Raw genomic sequence first — 14,475 nt, 5'->3', positions numbered from 1 at the left:
CCAAATGTAATATAAATCGAGTTTAGCTTACCTGGCTGAGGAGTGATCGATACTGATACTTCTAGGCCGCGGAGGTAGAGCTGGTTTTCCTGAATTCCCATTGGAAGACGTGTCCTCTGAACTTGAGTCTTCATGATTTCCTACTTGACTTAGATTCACTGGTCACAAAAAGCAAGCAGAGTTAAACATTCTCATCATACATTGGCTGAGTTTGTTTCACTGGGTAATTTCCTTTATTCAAGTTTTTACTTACCACTGGAATAAGCTCCCTGCATACCACGCCTCCGTAGCACCGAGGGAAGACCATTTCCCGAAGAGGAAGTGGATTTCATTTGATGATTTGCTTTATTTTGTGAACTAATCGTTGGCCTCATTAAGCCACTTATTCTGCTTCCACTGTTTTGATTGCTCCAACCTCTTCCACCACTAGAAATACCAACGTCTGACTCGGAGTCACTTTGCTAGAAGAGAATGAAATGAAAGTAATACTTTCTATTTCAGTTCAGAATTCTAAAATTCTTATGCAAATTAAGAACTCAAGTATGGATACATTCAGATCCACTAGTGAAATTTTCACTTCTTCAATGACCTCTTGTCGAACATAATAGATCTGAAGAAATTACACCGATCAGTGAAGAAGATAGTTTCATTTACCTGATTCAATACGCCTACGCTGCTGCTGCGTGTCATGTGATTAGCATAGCCTTTCCCCGCGGTATGTCTTGACTGACCTCCATTGCCCCCGCTACCATTCCCCCTAGAAGAGCTAGTTCCGTTTTTGGTGCTAAGCTTTCCTGAAACTATGAGTCATTACTTATAAGAATAATTGCCCAAGGAGTACTGTATATAATACTATTGCTCATCGACGTACAATTTTGAAATAAAATCTACATATTATTTGAGATAACGAACTTAGTGTAAATGCGTGTGCAGTGAATATTACATTTATTACTCATTAAGCACAAGCAATGGCTGTAATAGTTTTTGAAATACAAGAAAAGTTTTTATTGATTTCTCTCTTTGACAAGGGTTGGTATCGTGGGTGACATTTGAATACCTTTTATCGGACCATGCAGTAACCGGTTTGGTGGACTGACGGAGAGGTCGCTAAGTGAGCAGGCACGTCGCATACCACCTCCCTCTTCCTCGCTGTCAATAATTTTTGAGGACAGCCGCCCCCCACTAGTGCCAACTGTTGACACAACACACACACACATGCACTAATCTACCTTCCAGATAATACATATGTCGAAATGTGAGAATAATTGATTTCTTCGATCAGCTTTGTGCGATCCCAAGCAAATTTAGAAACGAATCAAGATCGTATATAAAAACATACATAAACAGTTACTTGTACACTTTAGGTTAAAGGACTGTATGAAAGTATAATTTGTATGCTCTTAATGCCTGCTAGTACATAATGAAAGATTTGAAATCAAAAATATTGAATTTTCAATCAGTTATAAAGAAATCATTAGAAGTGATAAAAAGGATGTGGATTAGGATATCAAGCGAGGTAAAACGGAGATTGTGAATAGGGTGCTGCTGTAAGAACATGCCATAAACTGCGCTGCATGCGAAAATAATAAACATTTTTTAAGCTTATAAAATTGTCTAAAATGTCCCTGCTTAGCAGAGTTTCAATGCAACATTCAAACTGAAAAGTAATTGCTGTCTCCTTGAACCAAACAAGTCAAAATAATTCTTTGTCAAAAGCCGGGATTCTTTAGCTACCACTTGACAATTATTATCGCCGTAATACTAAAATAAATAAAGAAATCAACAGCAACATCTATCAATAATAAACTGATTTTTCTTGCACAATACACATAAATGAGAGGCACCTGCCGAGAGTATTACACGGAAAAAATGTCAGAAACCAATGACCACAATTCAATCAACTTTTACTCATTTGAACAGAAATTGTAGAATGACTGGATTGTAAACAAATATAAAACTTGGTCTCCGACACTTTTTCCAATACTCTGAGGTACCTGTGTAATGCTGCTTTGATGGAAGTATCACTTGGTTGATAGTTGGCAATTTCTTTGTCCACTTTGCATGACTTTGGCAATGGGATGCGGGAGGCCAGAGCCGTTTTGGGGAGTTCGTACAGCTAGATGCTGACGTCGATGATCCACTTTCAAAAATCGACTTGTCCATTGTAGATACATCAGCACAGTCGCTATCTTCCCCTGACTGACCGCGAGCTTCACGTTTAAGCATCCAACACTTAGTATCTCGTTCAGCTTCCAGCTTGGCAAAGTTTTCGTTCGAATCTTGGCGGCGTACTTGCTTGAAATCCTTATTTTGGGCAAAGTATGTCTCTCTACGGACTAAATTTTCAAATTCTTTTGAGAGTAACTTGACAGTTCCTTCAATCGCCCTACTTATTCTAATATCCACATTTTTGTCTTCAATTCGGGGGTGTTTGCCTTCAACTTGCTGGTTCAAAATAGTCGGCGCAATTTTTGCAACTTGAGAATTATGGGGGGGATCCAAGTTTGGTTCTAGAGAATCATAGCGTTCGGGTGTGTCTTTAGTCGGAATTTGGTTTTCAAAATGTTTATTCTGTTGGACCTCATTGACTGATTCTTGCCCTAACGAGTCTTCGTAGTTTTGTGATTCACTGTCGGTTGTATGATTCATACTCTCAGGGTTCCTATAACTTTGATTTTCGCAACTGGACTTTGATTCGTAACCGGATTCACTTCCAAAATAAGAATTCCGTTTGACTTGCTTCATAGGTAAACTAAGATACTTGTTTTTTTCCATTTGAATATCGCAAGATTGTGGTAAGAGATGTGAATTCTGAACAAAGTTTTCAAACTTTTTCAAGTTATCTTCGGATCTATTTTTCTTTTTATTGCTTTCTACGTCACTGACTTCTTTCGATGAACTTTGAACATCTTGCACAGCACAAGACTCTGAAGTCTTTATGAGTTCTATACTATCGCAAGTATCACTACAAGAATAATTTTTCAAGCATTCCGAATACTGGGACTGCGATGTATCCATATTATATTTGTTCCAAGCTGGCCTTGCCCTGTTTCGCATGCTTTGAGTTCTCGCTGAATTTCGTTTGGGTTTTGGTGGTTTGTGAGCAACAAAATCATTCAATACCAACATGGATTTGGGCTCACCTTGTGCTGTTGCAGAATTACTTTTGCCCTTTGAAGTTATATCGCAAGTATCATCTATGTTATCAGATTTACTATTATTGTCATCCAAATTAAAGTTATAATAAATTGAAGTTTTACGATGGGTTTCTTCATTTTCGAGGTAATTATTCACCAATTTTACAGCATTTAATCTCGTGTCTTGTAATGACTTCGATCTAAATACAGCTCGCAGTTGGCTAGGAAGATCAGAGCTTTTCTCAGTATTATTTCGAGCACTGGATTCAGTCGTGTTACTGGAAGGACCATTGTAAGTTTCCGAATTTTGTCTCTTTCGCTTGTAGTGCGAGTCAAAAAGCATTTCTAATGGTGCAGATTTCACCATGGAGTCTGAATCATCAGTTAGAACACTTTCTGTACTTCTGTGATCAGTATTTTCCCTCAGTGGAAACATCTGGTAATCAGATTCGTCCGTCAAAATACTCTCCTGACTTCTGCAAGCCTGCATCTTGCGTCGTGAAAGGAAAAAACTGGCACTCGAGTGTCTCTCATGTTCGAAATTATAATCTAAAATTTCGGCGCTGCCTTTAGAGAAGGATTCTACTGATACATCAGATAAAATGCTCTCTTGCGATTGAGTGAGTATCCTTCTACGTAGATTTTCGTAATTTGGATAGTTCTGATTCTCTGAAAGTTCCGGATAGTTGTATAATAAATAATCACTGACACATCTTCGAGGGGGATTTTTGAAATCCCCTTCTAAAGAATCGTCACTGAAACTACCGTTTCCATCATCATCGTTACCGGGTACTTCAACGGATTTATGTTCGATGTATTCATTCATAGCTGGTAGGCTCTCAAACGATTTAGTTATATTTTCTAGCTCCGTTTCATTGTCATTAAGTCCAATAAAATAGCTACAGGATTTTCGCTTAGCAGCAAATCGGGCGAATCGATTTGCGTTTTTTCTGCAACGTTCCTTAAGAATCTTTAGTTCCTCGCAGACCGGCGATTCTGGCAATGATTGATTGGCCTTGTTCAAAGACAGCTTGTACTTTTCAGTTTTCTTTAAGCTTAATGTCATCGGGCGCTTGGGATTAACTTTAGGTTTTATTTTTTCACTTATACAAGCAGTCGTCTGACTTTTGGGCAATATTTGTTCACGTGGCATTTTAGACTTGGGAAAAACATTTCCCACAAGAGGGATTTTGTTAACTAGTTGATACGAGTTAAATTTGGGTTTTGGGTTTGGTGGAGGTTTGTTAGTATTAGTTAATCTTGCGTTTTGAATTGTCTGTCCGCTTCTATTACCTGTGTTCAGTCTGCTTTGTCGGTGATGCTTCTCTGCAGGAATGTGACTACTGAGATCGGAAATACTCTGACTTGATTTCAAAGATGATCGATATCCAACCTGTGAATCAAACACTTGTATTAAATTATTGCAAAAAAAAAAAAAAAATCAACAGTAAATTATTTACGAAATGGCCTGCAATCTTATCCTACAAGATGATCATGTAAAATTGATTTTAATGGTTGTTATTCGTACGTGATCAGCGTATGCAGAACGTTTAGACCACTCCTGCCACTCTCTGCCTTTCACCCCACTCTTCAGATTAAAGATTCACTTACACTTTGTAATTTTCTCCTAGTTTCTTCTATTCTTCTCTGTAATTCTTCTCGCTTCTTAGTTGCATCTGTATCACCTCTCGTATGTTTTGCTGCATTTATCACAGCGACATTTCTGACCCTGCCTGCCCCACTTTCGCCAGTGGAACTGGTCCTGCAGAATGCAAAATATATCAGTATGATTCGCATCTATATAGTGAAACTGGATGAAGCAAATTGCATTTGTTCATTTAGACATTAGTATGTACATTGTACATACATCGGTAAGTAACAAAGTACACGTTACCTTCCATGAAATTTTGAACTTATGCTAGTCGTCTTCAATATATTTGTTGGTTCTTCAGCACCGCTCAGAGATTCGAACGCGCTCTTCAAATATTTTTCACGATGACTTTGATTGGCCAATTGGTCAAAACTCTCAGAGCTGACTTCTGAAAGCATAGATAGAGGATTGCGCTCTGCACTTGGTGTCGATGCTCCACCTTCTGAGTCTGAGTCATCCTGACTACCAGATGCCGTGAGCTCGTTAGTTCGTGCAGTCTCTCCATTTCTTGGTTTTTTCAACCGCCTCTGAGATCTTTATAAGTTCAAATATTTAATTAAATATATCATTGATATGCAACTTGAATTACCAAACAAGTGAAGTAAATAGAATATATATAAGTAAATTACTAACTTCCTGAGTTCTTCAACGTCCATGGCGTTAACAGTGAATTGATTCGAGACAATATCTTCGGTGGGTGGATAATACATGAGCGGATGATGATGGTGAGACTTTTCGGAACCAGTCGTACCATTCTCTCCCTCTGAGTAGTCTTCGACATCACCATCATGTTCGGTACTCTCATGGTCCTGAATAATACCAAGAAAAAAAAAATAACGGAGTTTCGTTAGGCCGTTTTGTCTGCCAGTGATTGATTGAATGCAGTTGGACAAGTATAGCTGGATTATCGCTCTATGTCAAGATATAACTAGATTTGATTTTATGGTGAGCAAATTTGTTCTTGAATTGTGTGCTCATTCTAGATAAGTGTAAATGAAACCTCACATTGCATTAGAAATAACATAAAGATTAAAAAAAAAAATAAAAAATGGTGCAAGGCAAAGCTGTGCTTTAAAAAAGTAACCTTCAACAAATGAAAGTAGAAACTGAGGCATAATCTTTTATACACTCAAAGGAACTTGTATTTTATCTTCCTTGAGACAACAGTCTAACGTCGTGTACCTCGAACTTGAAACTTCCAAGGCTGCTGTCGTCCGTGTGATGGCGGCTTCTTGAATGTCGAGTCAACTCCGTCAAATTGCTACCTCTAGTTATGGTCACGTTACCTCCCATCACCTATGCGATTCATTGAAAATAATTGTAGTTGTAAACAAGCAGCTAGTATCAAAACAAACGGACTGCTGATAAACTCAAAGTTGAATGACAACATAACAAAACTGTATCGTAAAATTGTCAAATTTAATATTACGAGTAAGTGTGATATTGTATGGCAAAGCATAAAAGTGCAAAGAACAAACAGGACAACACATACGCAAACTATATCGTGATTGTATAAGCAAATTCAATTATTTCGCATGCGTTCGAATCTGAGTGAACTGTTGCAGTTATAATGATTTATTGTTATTATGACAAGTTAGTACCTGTTTTGAATCATCAGTCAGTTCTCTGTAACTATCTGGGCATGGCTGAAATTCATTTTCTTCGTCGTCCTAAAAATGTTGTTAAAATGATTGTTATAAAATTTGCATTGCAGTTGCAAAATGTAAAAGGGAGTCTGTATAAATTGGATAACTTTTAGTTGCACAGAATTCTTAAGCAAAACAGGTTTGTTACAGGTTGTCAAGGCATAGGAGTTTCTTGCCGATTATTTATTGTTTTTTAAAAGCTGTAGGTGAAAAAATTTGAACTTCAGCATATAATAGTAATGATTTGTCATTGCCATTCAAAACCTAACTAGTATCACATTATTTTCAGTGTACATGCTTCCTAGGATCGAGAGCAAAGTTGAATAATGAAATACCAACCCTTTTGATGATCATGGTATCTCGCCTATAATCACTGCTACATTTTGTTTCGGTACCACTATCAATGGAGCTGTCTTTAGAGCCACCTCCGCCTCCTCCACCATCGGAGTCTACTCCGCCACCAACGCGAGGAGATGGGAATGGAATGACTGGATCACTATCGTAAACTGACTTGACAGTGATACCATCGCTTTGTTGAACTCTCTGTGCCCATCGCCCTTTCGGCAGATCAACGCCAAGCATTCTGACCCCGCCGCCAAGTGCAGGCGGTTCTTCTGTCGCAGCTGCAGTGGTTATTTGTTTCTTAGCCCATAGAGGTAGCTGTCCAACGCTAAACCGATAGTCGATTCCGGTTCCTTGAGGGGTAGGATTCGCATTTGGGTCAAGAAATTCTGGGGGTGGAGCGCCAAACGTTTCGTTGTCTAGATGAAGAGCAATGCCACCTCCATTGACCAGTTGTGGCCTTCTACAAAAAATGTCAAGATATTATTAATACTCGGTCTGTTTGATTCCCCTGTGAAAGTGTTATATGTCAGCTACTCATCCACTCACTTTCCTGCTCGCATTGCCTGCTGAGCGAGTCGGGCTTGCATGGTGACAACCATGTCGTGGGGGACTTTCCACACGAAAACACAGCCATCTCCACTCGCCGACACCAAGTGTCGACAATCGGGGCTGAACCGCAGACCTGTAACAAGCTCCGAATGGCCCAGCATCGTTGCCATGCATTCTCCACTGTAGTAGTCGTACACACATAGTGTTTTATCCGTGCAGGAAGTAGCGACGTATATCCCTGAGGCATCTAGAAGTAAATTTTTATTAAACAATTAAGGTGTGCAAACAAAAGGTAGTACGAACCTTGACCGAGCCATGTAATTTCGGGAAAAATGGTTTATTAATGTAAATTCCGTACCCAAGACAACCTTAATGAGAGATCCGTCTTCCCCAGCGGATCCCTTGAACGTTTTACTATGTTTGGCAGTAGCTACATTGTAAACACGAATATTTCTGTCCTGGCAAGCTGTTAAAACGTGCTTTTGACTTGAATCCACTTCCATATCGTACAACGTTGTTTTTCCAGCTGCATTATGGCCTCTAGCAAACTGTGGCGTCCCGCCAGGCGTCTGAAACGAGAAAGGTGGGAACACGTGAATAAAAATTAGTTGAATGTGTCGTACGGATGTTTTTTGATAGCTAGGAAAACTATTACAGGTTTTCTCACCCCTTGAAGCTGTCTGAAAATTATGCTCTTGTCTGCACCGCATGAGACCATCTGTATCTGGTTGGTTTGATTCGTTTGATTGAAGAATCGGACGGCCGTTATGGACGAGCTATGATCGTCAAGAGTTTGTACGAAATTGTAACCGTGATCCACGCTGAACACGTGAATCAGTCGGTCTCTAGAGGCACTGGCTAACAGCTTAGGAGTATCTTCTTTAGAAAACTTAGAGTACCTAGAATACTCAAGACAAAGCACCTCCGCGTCGTGTGCTTCGACACGGCATATTTCTTCTAGAGTAGACACTTCGTGAATTCGGATATTACCAGACCTGAAAAAAGAAAAAATAGAATGACAACTAACCGAGATAACTAAGAACATTCCATGGCAACTTTGAGATCGCTTAATGAGAAGGTAAATTTTTCAAAAAATTCCGCTTACCTATCACCAGATGCAAGGTGTTTCCCATCAGGACTGATCCGAATTGATCTGACACCATTCCGTCCGTCGTAAGACGCGTCACTTTTTTCTGCAGATCCCGCTGCAGCCAAGTCTAGATCCTTTAAATACGTCAATTCCGGATCGATGTACAACACCTTCAGTAGTTCCTGAGAAGAAAAGATGGCGTATGAATTAGTTGATTCAAAATCTTTGAATTTTCATACTTACTTTCAAAATTTTCCGTTAGTATGGTAACTTTTTCACTTACATTGCTGTAGATATTCCTCCTATACATGGTGTCATCGGGCAGTAAATCCTTCTCTAGATTCCATACGCGAATAGTGTCGTCACTCGAACAGGTAACAAAGCTCCCAGGTGGCATAGCGGTGACAGAATCCGATCCCGTAGGATACATTTCCACACCCCATATGCACGCTGAATGATAGAGAAACGAGTGAGATTTTCCAACCCTCCTTATGTCTCTCACATCCCAAACGTAAATACTATGATCGTTATAGACGCAAGTCAATTTATGATGGCACTCGTCGAAAGCCAGGGCAATAGTGTCCGGATATTTGGCGCTTGCTGGATGCTGAGACATATGACTGAAAAAAAGGTGAAGGATCTTTGATTAAGGAATACAAAATACGGTTACCGACGTTTTTTTCTCAGAAATTAATTCCTCACCTGATGGTCAACCCTTGGGCAACATCAACACCGAGGTAATGTGTTCTGGGTAAAGTCGTTACAAATTCCAACGAGACGGGACTGAAACACCTCACTATACCCTCGGCGCAGCCTATGAAAATATATTCGGCACCAACAGCCATGCAATTTGCACTGATTGTCTGTGAAAAATAGACGGTCACGTAAATTCGATTACGGGGTTCACATAGTTTCCTAAGGTTAAACCAATTAATGCATTTATTGAAACGAAGGACAAAACTGCAACGTCTCGGAACTCACCCTTAACTCAACCCATTTATCTAAAAGCCTTCGATTATTAAATTCACAAAGGAGTCCAGTCTTTGTAATGGCGTAAGTCGAGTCAGCCATTTCCCCCCGTCCACAGGCAACGTCGACAAAATCATTGTTCCTTTGCTCACCGAGAATAGCCGACCTACCCATCAAGGGTACGGGCTCTTTGTACTGAAATAAAAAGTGCGAATCTCTTCATCATTCGGTACCCTCTATGAATAATAATTAAGATCTCCAACGACTGCAGGATAGTATGAAAATTCTTACCTTGGCACTGCGCGAGTATTCCAAGTACCAGAACTTGACGTGCCTGTTTCCAACGGTGACAAAGTAGTTGCCATTTTCAGCAAAGGATACAGCCTTCACTTTACTCGAGACTTTATTAGAGGCCACTTTCACGTTGTTCTTCCAATCCCAGACGTTGACGATCATGTCGTGCTGGGAACCGACCGAGACAACGTATTTGTTGCCTGGTGAAAACGCCTGCAAAATCGCAAATTTATCGAATTAGCGATCGCGTAAAAAAACGGAAGACTGATTCGCCATTAGTGATATTTTGATACGGCTATAGAAGTTATTTGAGTCTTCGAGTTTGGGGTTCCAATCACAGGGGGTAGCGGCAATTTAAGGATGAATCAAGAGTTGGGAATGGAGAAAAAAAAATATCACGGTTTAATCGATTCGAACATTCTAATTGTAAACCTTTTTTCCAGATAGTTGATATATTAGCTTGTGCCGATCGAATTTGCTCAGATTAATTTCTATTACACAATATAGGAATGTTTTTATTCACTGTCATTGGCGCAAATACCATTCCTCTGTAGATTTTTTACGCAGTTTTTTCTCTTTAGCAACTGTTGATTCGGACGGCTGGCCGATTCATCTTTAAGAAGCGACAACTTCCTTACTTTCTTACTTATTTCAGCTGTTTGAAACAACAAGTGAAGGGTCAACAAGCAGTAGCAATTGTGCAGTATTAAACGTAACAGTCGCTTTTTTTCAACCAGCACGTCGAGACCCCGAGTGTTTCTAATGGTTTATTTTGTCTTGCTTGAGGTCTCCACGTGACAAAATGCGTATTTGCGGTTCCCGTGGGACGTGAAAAAATTCCCAAATGCCGTATACACCATAACGTATACGCGGGGCATACGAAACAAGGAATAAAAAATTTAAAAAAAAAGAAACAAACGCGAGATCGTGTAGCTACGCGAAACACCGTTATACGTGATCCTATGGGTGGGCATATTAAGCAATTTCCGTACAGGAACGGCCGCAGCGGCGCGCCCATGTATTGTAGCGCATATTAGGTATAAGGTATATATTGCCCCGCAGCATACAACGTATGTAAAATATGCATTCATAAACAGGTATACAAGTATAATTAACGCATTCGTAACGTGTAAAATTGTCAATACAGCTCGTTGTTGCAGAGTTGTGCGATGAGAAAATAAAAAATTGATAATAAAACGAAGCGACATGAGAATACTCAATAAAACAAATAAGCAATTACGCATCGAGATGCATCGGCTATTTCTTGCTTGCAGCTGCTTATACATATTTCAAATTGCGTATTCCTCTTCCGCCCGTTGTGTCAGTCAAGTAACTGCAGCTTATATACTTGCCGACGAGCCGTCGATCGGTTATCGCTAATTAGCATGAGACGGACGACACGAAGCTATACCAGTTATACCCGTATACCCGAGATGTTGCATGCATAAGTGCAATGTAGGCATATAAGGCGTAAAGAGAGACTCAGATATAGAGCTCAGGATCGGCCGTTAGATTGCTGCTGCTGCTGCTGCTACTGCTCTGCACGCGGGTCTTTTTCCAATAGGCACACATGGCCAGAGTTATCTCCTACTCGTGCGTTAAAGTCACCGCTCGCTTGTTAGAAGCTGCAAAGTCTACGGAGCTAGATGATTTGCATCACCATTCGATTCAATGCTTAGACAATTTTCAGTAGCCTTTACCGAAAACTAAACCACCGAGAAAGAATCTCGAACAATTTATTGCACCGCAAAAAATTGTTCAAGTTGGATCAAGCGGATCTAGTCGGTTGAAAATTAGTCTCTATAAGCTTAAAAGTACCTCTAATCTAGTACAGTTCCATTATATGTATAAGAAAATCATACATGAGGTATGGGAATCCAGTTGCTCGACATTCGCGTTAGTTTACTCAAGAATCTCTGTTTGAGATCCGTACCAATCAGTTCCAACAATGTTGAAAACTGACTAGTCGATACAGCGTATCAACTTACCACGCAATTGATGCCGTACTTGTGTCCGGGAAATTCTGCGATCTGAACGGCATTGTGAGGATCGGCGACATCCCAAACACGGACATTCGGCACGTGGCCGCATTCGCCGGTAGCAAGAAGTTTCCCATCCCCGGATAAAGCCAGTGACGTAACGGTCTTTCGGCACGCATTGAGAACATGTGTCTGACTGTTTTTTCGCGGATTGAACAACACCACCGTGCATCTGGAACAATAGAAGAAAATTATATTAGAAGAGATGATATTGTGCTTCGGATTCGCGATTGCTGAAGGGGGTTCCATGTCCCCGATTTAAATATATAACAATACGTCAAATACAAACTGCCTATAACGGTTCTTCGCGACATTTTTACAGACGGTTTTTATTGTGGCAGGCACGAGTCAGATCGAAACGCAGCCAAATCCGAGTCGCCTCGAGCCAAATAACGACACAAAGACACGGTAATTTGGGTTATTTATTGTATCTACTCTGTTTTTACGAGGACGAGGAAGTCGGTAACGCTACCGTCACGATCAATGTTTAGGAAAACTCGTTAATTTGCACTATTGGGAATGTATGAAATTTAGTTAATACATATACAATCACTCGTTAGAATATCTGCATTTACGTCGAGTTTCAATCAAAGCTTCTCCGACGATCGAATCGAGAGTACTTCGCCCTGTAACGGCCAGTTCCGACATTCTGGGTCAGAATAAGCCGGCGTCCGGTAGTCCGGATGGGAATTCCTCAACCCGGCGTGCCGATATCCGTCGAAGAGAGTCTGGGAACGGGATCCAAGGACCCGGGGAATGAGCACTGCGGGTTGACGATCCGACGGGACGGATCGACGGGAAGTTCAAGTTCACGAGAAACGAGGATCCAGCTATATCACCTTGATCAGCCGGCGGCATTTCAACAGTAATTTCATTCCTTTCTGCTTGGTTTGGTTCACGCTGCTTTCTCTCAGGCCAACAAGTACCTGGCCTCTTATACCAGTCACGGGACACCGGGCATGATTCTCGATCACAGACAGAGAAGGAGAGAAAGACGGCCCCGGCAGATATCACGAACTTATCGTAGAAAACACCCTGGGCAACATTTTCCTATATAACTAAGAAACTAATTGCCGCTGCAACCCCAAATAGTTTCGATCGATGATTCAAAAGTTACAGCCCAAAAACCAAATCAAAAGTGACAAGAAAAAAAACTAATCTATTACAAATCGCAGTTTGTTACTAAGTAATGAAATTTCTATAAATAAGCTACTTTGGTGAAGTCGATAATCGTACGTGAATGTTGGTGGGAAAAATCAAGCTCCGGTAAGTGGATATTTGTCAACGAAAAAATGAAAACCCTCCGAGGTATTCTGACAATTTTAATAAAATTATTCACTATCAATGGATATTTCAAACGGGAAATCGTTTGCCTCTATTCATACTCGATAGCCGAGTCGTTGAACCTAGTTCGATTCAAATCGATCGGCATTCGAAGCTGCTGCATTCCAAACTCAACTCGTACACATGTATGCATACGAATAATCGATCACTGTAATTGTACTTATTGTAAGTGTGACGTATGCTGTACTGCATTCGCGAAAGTCTTTTCATCACACGTGTGTTCAGGTGCACCGTAGGTTTTTATTGGGCTATAAAATTACTACATCGGGATCTATTTCGTCATGGTTATAGTTATAACGAAATCACGGCAGGCTGAACTCGCCAATTCCGCAAACGAGAATCGAGTTTAGCTTCTGGAAGTCGATAGTTCGATGTAAAGTAATGACGCGAAATTTACAGCAATTATTATACGGACAATACGACGCGATGCGAATTGGTTAGAAATTATTTTCCCTCGAGTTTCAAGCGTGCAGATCGAATAGGTCGGAATAGCTCCATGTTTATACCATACATATATAATACACTCTTACCAGTTATGTGTAATACTAAAGTACCGAAACCTACATTAATAACGAAGATAAAATCAACCGCTTGATAAAAAGATTATTGTTATTGGAACAAATGGTATGGTATTGTATAGGCTATAGGTGTGTGTGTATGTGATGATGATGAATGAACGGTGAATTTAAAGCGCAGATACATGCGCGAATAGCAAATATCGCGCATCACGTCCGTAAGAATCCGCGATGAGGTTCAACTTTTACTTCAAACTATATACCGACCCAATTTGTTCGAGCCAATTATATTTAAATTACAATTCTTATTCAAAGAAAAAGCCCAGCGAAATTGCCTGTACGCTTTTACCACAAGACCGCACGCGTAAGTTGAAGTACGTTTAACGCAGATTCGACGGTCGTCTATACGTATACGTATATTACACACTTTCTGTCAACATGTGACGACTTCGTTCCGTCTTCTGTTCATTCTAATTTTATTTCGAACCAACTGTATCCATACCAGAATTATACCACACTTCAGCGGGTTAAGAAAGTTCGAAATTTACCATTCCGATTGAGTTCTTTTGTGTGCCGAATCGGAGTCGATTGGTCGAACGAAAATCATTTTTGCAGCCCGGGGGCAAGTTTACTTTCGATCTGTAACTATACGGCAGATATGTCGCGTAGCAAATATTAACGAACCACTTCGGTGTACTTGAGTTTTAATTAGTAATTATTTATCAACAATGATCGACTCTAGATGATTCATAAACAACGAGACTTTAATTATAGCCATTAGGAAGTTTTCAATAAATCTCTCCAATGGAGGATCAAAATTTATTTTCCAGTCTTAAGGCGTCTGAAAAAGCTTAAACTTTTCAGAAATTGAAAACGACCATGTGGCAAAATTTGGT

The 14,475-nt window shown here is 40.2% G+C and overlaps 1 protein-coding gene across 13 annotated transcripts in view; it reads right to left on the bottom strand.

Moving 5' to 3' along the window:
• The window catches only part of LOC124181396 (mitogen-activated protein kinase-binding protein 1), an 83,804-nt gene that overhangs the window by 5,281 nt on the left and 64,048 nt on the right, over positions 1 to 14,475 (bottom strand). For 9 of the 13 annotated variants that reach the window (XM_046567935.1, XM_046567938.1, XM_046567936.1 and 6 more), the window contains 20 exons: positions 11,670 to 11,892; positions 9,679 to 9,894; positions 9,400 to 9,582; positions 9,121 to 9,281; positions 8,702 to 9,038; positions 8,434 to 8,600; positions 7,996 to 8,323; positions 7,687 to 7,897; positions 7,326 to 7,575; positions 6,774 to 7,239; positions 6,390 to 6,458; positions 5,971 to 6,084; positions 5,422 to 5,597; positions 5,032 to 5,322; positions 4,749 to 4,899; positions 4,431 to 4,530; positions 1,058 to 1,192; positions 655 to 800; positions 254 to 461; positions 32 to 158 (listed from right to left, as the gene is read on the bottom strand). In XM_046567935.1, coding sequence (XP_046423891.1) covers positions 32 to 158; positions 254 to 461; positions 655 to 800; positions 1,058 to 1,192; positions 4,431 to 4,530; positions 4,749 to 4,899; positions 5,032 to 5,322; positions 5,422 to 5,597; positions 5,971 to 6,084; positions 6,390 to 6,458; positions 6,774 to 7,239; positions 7,326 to 7,575; positions 7,687 to 7,897; positions 7,996 to 8,323; positions 8,434 to 8,600; positions 8,702 to 9,038; positions 9,121 to 9,281; positions 9,400 to 9,582; positions 9,679 to 9,894; positions 11,670 to 11,892 — 4,059 coding nt within the window. The remainder of the gene's footprint in view (positions 1 to 31; positions 159 to 253; positions 462 to 654; positions 801 to 1,057; positions 1,193 to 4,430; positions 4,531 to 4,748; positions 4,900 to 5,031; positions 5,323 to 5,421; positions 5,598 to 5,970; positions 6,085 to 6,389; positions 6,459 to 6,773; positions 7,240 to 7,325; positions 7,576 to 7,686; positions 7,898 to 7,995; positions 8,324 to 8,433; positions 8,601 to 8,701; positions 9,039 to 9,120; positions 9,282 to 9,399; positions 9,583 to 9,678; positions 9,895 to 11,669; positions 11,893 to 14,475) is intronic. The other 4 variants (XM_046567941.1, XM_046567940.1, XM_046567934.1 and 1 more) reach the window with 4 other exon arrangements.

This window comes from Neodiprion fabricii, chromosome 4, assembly GCF_021155785.1.
Source record: "Neodiprion fabricii isolate iyNeoFabr1 chromosome 4, iyNeoFabr1.1, whole genome shotgun sequence".
NCBI lineage: Eukaryota > Metazoa > Arthropoda > Insecta > Hymenoptera > Diprionidae > Neodiprion > Neodiprion fabricii.
This window is presented reverse-complemented; position numbering and strand designations above follow the sequence as displayed.